Source organism: Blennius ocellaris, assembly GCF_963422515.1.
Source record: "Blennius ocellaris genome assembly, chromosome: 20".
NCBI lineage: Eukaryota > Metazoa > Chordata > Actinopteri > Blenniiformes > Blenniidae > Blennius > Blennius ocellaris.
Genome location: NC_137669.1, coordinates 23390262 through 23395261, shown reverse-complemented (window position 1 = coordinate 23395261; position 5000 = coordinate 23390262). Strand labels below are relative to the sequence as shown.

Sequence of the window (5000 nt, the reverse complement as noted above, 5' to 3'; positions counted from 1 at the left end):
GAAGTCCAGCTCCCCGGACTCGTTGTAGTCCCGAAGAACTCCATCAACCTCAATCTCTGCCACACACACACACACACACTCCAGGTTTGTTCACTGTGTGTGTGTGTGTGTGTGTGTGTGTGTGTGTGTGTGTGTGTGTGTGTCCTCACTGTTCTCCCTGGTGTGCAGTGTGAGGTTGTCAGAATCAGCCTGGACCGTCATGTTTAAGAAGTAGGAGACGCAGGACGAGTTTTTGGACCTGAAACAGAAGATAAGATTGACGGCGTCTCAGGGGGTTCAGACTCTCCGGTCCTCTTGGTCCGTCTGCAGACCAGACCCCCCCCCTCCTCAGTCCAGAACCCTCCCCCTCGGCTCCAGAACCTTCCGGACCAATAGTCCTGAACGCGACTCACCGGAGGACGTTCCTCTCGTGAAACAGGATGGTCTCATTGTCGGCGAGGAGGTGCAGCTCCACGTGGGAACTGACGGTGTTGTTCAACATCTCCAAGCTGTTGTTGCCCTCATACATAGACCAGACCAGGACCCAGTCCCCGAAGATCTGCAGGAGGACACGACCAGGTCAGAGCTGCAGGAGGACGGACCGGTCCCCAAAGAAAGACCCCCTCACCTTGTCCAGCTCTGCTGTCGGCATCCGTTTGGTCACAGCATCACAGTCTTCGGGATCTGGGCGGGCAACGACGGCCCCCAACACCAGCAGCACCAACACCACTTTCATTGCACTCCTCATCCTGCTCTGAGACTCGAATCAAACGCACCTCACTGTGTCTGCTCTGGTCGGGACCCTCGTTTATATCTGAGTGGTATCAGCCCCCGCAGGGTCCAAAGTGTGTGTGCTGAGTGGGCACCTGAACTCTGACTCTGTTCTAGAAGGGTCCAAACTGTGTGTGTGTGTGTGTGTGTGTGTGTGTGTTTCGCTTGGTGCTTGTTTGTCCATCAGATTGGATGTCAGCTGTCGCTGACTCAGCAGTTTGTGTAACAACAAAACCAGGTTGACCTGAGGAGACTTTAGCGTGTCGGTGACCTTATATGGCATTGGTGTCCAAACTATGGCCTGCATGTGAGCTGCGCCGTGTTTCTGTATGGAAACACTTGGTGCTGATTAATTTAAAAAAAAAAAAAAAAAAAAAAAAGAGCCAACAACAGGAATTGAACCTTGTCCCAGTGATTTGTAGACAGAACCTGAACCCCAGACCTCCAGGAAGCTTCCATTGGTGGGGGGTGGGTTACTCTCTGTGCCTCCAGTTTCTACACTGAAGTAACAGTTTCAAACTCATACTTCAGTACAAAAGCAGCTAAACTCAGGTTGAGTCAAGGTTTCATTCCATATATTCATGGATTCAAAGACAACGGTGTTGGGATCACAAGACTACTGAAAGTTGCTTCATTTTTCAGGCAAGACGACCTTCGATCATGATTGTACAATCCAATCATGACATGTGAAGTCTGACTCAGGAATCTGACCTGCTGTCACTCAGCAGGGGGTCCTGCAGACGCTGCAGTCCAATGGACCCCCCCCCCCCCCCCTCCATGCTCTCAGGCCCCAGGGTTCAACACCTCCGAATCCTCTACTTTCACCCAAAAGCATTTGGAGAGATTCTCTCAGGGTACGTCCACGTGACGAGAAAAACGATCTCGAAACTTCATGGAAAAGTTATTGAGAGGAGAGAAAAGTCTTCCACGGGATAGAACTTTCCCTCGGCTTTAAAATGAGCCATCACTTGTGTTGCTACGTGGACTAGCCAGCGAGCTACGAACGTTTTAGTGGATTTTCCAGCCCGGCTCTTCATGTTGAGCAGAGCGGGAGACCCATCCAAGATGGCGGCGCTGGAGCCACGTCACAGGCGCTGCTCGGCATCGAGCGTTGATTTCTATGGAGACGACACTGCCACCGGAAACGGAAGCTCCGTCATTTCCGGAACTGACGAGCAGCGGCTTGCGCTCCCAATAAATGTTGCTATTGCTAATATGCTAATAAATATTGTCGGTGAACGTTGGAAGCAACGATTATAAATTACTTCGCTACTTTAACTATTACTGTGATTTTATTTCTACTTTTGGACTCGTACTGATACTTTGACACCTTTTACACTTTTGTCGCTACTTTTACTCTCCGTCCTTCAACTTGATGAGCTTCTTGAACATTTGTTCGTGTTTTCCAGCTCATTCATATTTAATATATCTGCTGACGTTTTTCAAGGTGATAAAACATTGACAATGCCTTTAATCACGTTTTTCAACCTCTGTAAATAAGTCACCACATGGTAGAAACAAACCAAAGTTGCTCAAACTAAAGAAACAGAATTACTTGATGTTCAAACACATTTTAGTGTATAATTCCTGAAATATATGCAATTCTGGTCGCTTTCACAAGAATTAAATCTCGTTAAAAAAAGACTCGAGACCCAAATTAAGTTTACGACTAAAAGGTATTGTGTAATAGATGTTGACCACTGAAATACCTGTTAAAGTACATTAGTGATTCACCTGTAAGGTTAAAGGATTCGTGTGTGAGAGAGAGGGAGAGAGAGAGAGACAGAGAGAGAGACAGACAGACAAAGACAGAGAGGGAGACAGAGACACAGCGAGGGAGAGAGAGAGACAGCGAGGGAGAGAGAGAGAGAGACAGAGACACAGCGAGGGAGAGAGAGAGAGAGACAGAGACACAGCGAGGGAGAGAGAGAGACCGCGAGGGAGAGAGACAGAGACGGACAGCGAGGGAGAGAGAGACGGAGAGAGACAGAGCAAGGGAGAGACGGAGACAGACAGAGACGGAGAGAGAGAGACAGTGATGGAGAGAGAGAGAGACAGAGACAGCGAGGGGGAGAGAGAGAGAGAGAGAGGTTAATTTACAGAAGGTGGACGGATCATCTTAGGTGAAGAATCGTTACTTTTTCTCCAAGAGCCTGAATCAGGAAGTGAAAATGTAAATTATTTGTTCTGATGAAGTCAAAATGAGTCCAGTTCACATTGTTGTTGCATCTTTTATGTCCAGAGAAACAAAAACTTACAGAGAGAAAGACTGACTGCAACAGACAAGGAAAGGAATCGTCTTTGGTGAGACGTCCCTCCAGGTGAGACGTCCCCCGCAGGTGAGACGTCCCCCCAGGTGGAATGAAGGCGAGGCGTCCTCGACACTCGGACATTTTAAAATGGTCCCAAACTCAAACAAAACAAAGACATGTGTGGTTCCTACAGTACGTCCATGCAGGACAGACAGAATAACCGTCTCTTGTTGACAGAATCACTTTCTCTGCTCGACCAGTTCAAATGTGGTGGACATCCAGAAGAAGCTGCAGGTTGAAGGACGAAGACTTGGAGAACAAAACACTTTCATAAAGCGTCTAAATGTCAAACAAACAAAACAAACAAGCCGTCCGTCTCCGTCCCAGAGACATGAACAATAAATACAGAAACTGAAGCTTCACAAAGAGACACTTCTGGAGGTAAAGACGTTCCTTCACTCGTGATGCAGAGCAGCTCCTGAGCTCGTCTGTCCTCCAGCCCAACGAGGGACACAACCGCTCAGAGACACTTTGACATTTCTGTTAAGACTTCATGTGGAAGACAAAACTATAAAGGGGAAGCGGAGACGGAGACGGAGACGGAGACAGATCCTTCTGGAATCCACCGCTTCGCATCCCGTCCCCGGCGGCGTCTCTGGGAGACGACGTCTCAGCAGGACGACACGCCAGCGGAGCTCAAGAAGAACTTTCTAAGTTGTTGGTTGATGAATTAACTGTCAAACGAGGACGAGTCCCTCAGTTAAACTGACCGTTGACGTTCTGAAGGGAAGTGTGACGGCTTAGAGAACCACGCTGAGTTCAACCAGCAGAGAGAGAGAACCCCCCCCCGTCCCCCTTCGGACCACGAGCGTTAGCATTAGCATTAGCATTAGCGAGATTCTAACCCAGCTTGTTACAAACATTAATCCATCATCAATTAAAGTCCCGTGACTCCACACGTCCTCCTGCCAGGACTTGCTGCCGTGTGGCTCCTCCCTCTCAACCTTCCATCACGTGACCGCCAGAGTCCGAGGCTGCTGGTTGGACGCCGGCCGGGAGGGGGGCGGGGCGTCACTCCTGCGTGGCGACGGGCTGCCCCCCGCCGCCCTCCTGTGGAGGGCCGTCTGTGTGGAGTTCAGTGCAGGGGGAGGGGCAGGGGGAGGAGCCGGGCTCCGGCAGGGAGTCCGTGGGCGGGGGGGAGGGGGAGGGGGAGTCGGGGGTCCCGGGGTCGGCCCCCTGGGGGCCGCACAGCGTCTGGACCTTCTTGTTCAGCTCGTTCCGCTCCACCTTCAGCGCCCGACGGAGCTTCTCCAGCCGCTGGACCTTCCCCTGCAGCGCCTCGAAGTCCCGGTCCCGCACAGACTTCTGCAGGACGAGACGAGACAGACATCAGTGGTTCTAACAAAACAAGTCTCCTGGTTTAAAGGTTTAAAGGTTTAAAGGTTTAAAGGTTAGATGGTTCATGAAACGACAACATGAACTGGGTTGGTTCTTGGCTATGGAGGACGGGACAGGACAGGGGAGGACAGGAGGGGACGGGACAGACAGGACAGACAGGACAGACAGGACGCACCTCGTCGGCCATCTCCAGCAGAGCCTTGTTGCTGCTCTCCCACCTGGACCGATACATGGCCGTCTCCTTCTCCAGCTTCTTGATCTTCTTGGTCATCTGCAGAAAGAGACCAGGAGTTAACCTTCCTCCTGTCCTCCCTGCCCCCCCCCTCCCCCCCCTCCCTCCTCCACCCCCCCACCACCTCCACCCACCTTCTCCATCTCCTGCTTGAAGGTGGTGAACACCTCGTTGCTCTTGGACAGCGTCGTCTGGAACTCCTCGAACTTCTCGGTGTAGAGCGACAGCTGCCAAGGACAAGACAACGTGTGAGTGGACGGAGGACCGACTGGGGGGGGTGGGGGGGTGTGGGGGTGGGTGGGGTGGAGGAGGGGGGGGGGTAACCTGCTGTTTGAGGTGCACTTCCTGCTGCTTCATCAGCTCACACA

The 5000-nt window shown here is 51.6% G+C and overlaps 1 protein-coding gene across 1 annotated transcript in view; it reads right to left on the bottom strand.

Moving 5' to 3' along the window:
• Nucleotides 1-2967: 2967 nt before the first annotated feature.
• The window catches only part of txlna (taxilin alpha), a 6129-nt gene continuing 4096 nt past the window's right edge, over nucleotides 2968-5000 (bottom strand). The window contains exons 8-11 of the mRNA XM_080516029.1: nucleotides 4957-5000; nucleotides 4767-4859; nucleotides 4576-4671; nucleotides 2968-4367 (exon numbers count right to left, since the gene is read on the bottom strand). The exon at nucleotides 4957-5000 is cut by the window's right edge and continues 31 nt beyond it. Coding sequence (XP_080372155.1) covers nucleotides 4074-4367; nucleotides 4576-4671; nucleotides 4767-4859; nucleotides 4957-5000 — 527 coding nt within the window. The 3' untranslated portion in view covers nucleotides 2968-4073. The remainder of the gene's footprint in view (nucleotides 4368-4575; nucleotides 4672-4766; nucleotides 4860-4956) is intronic.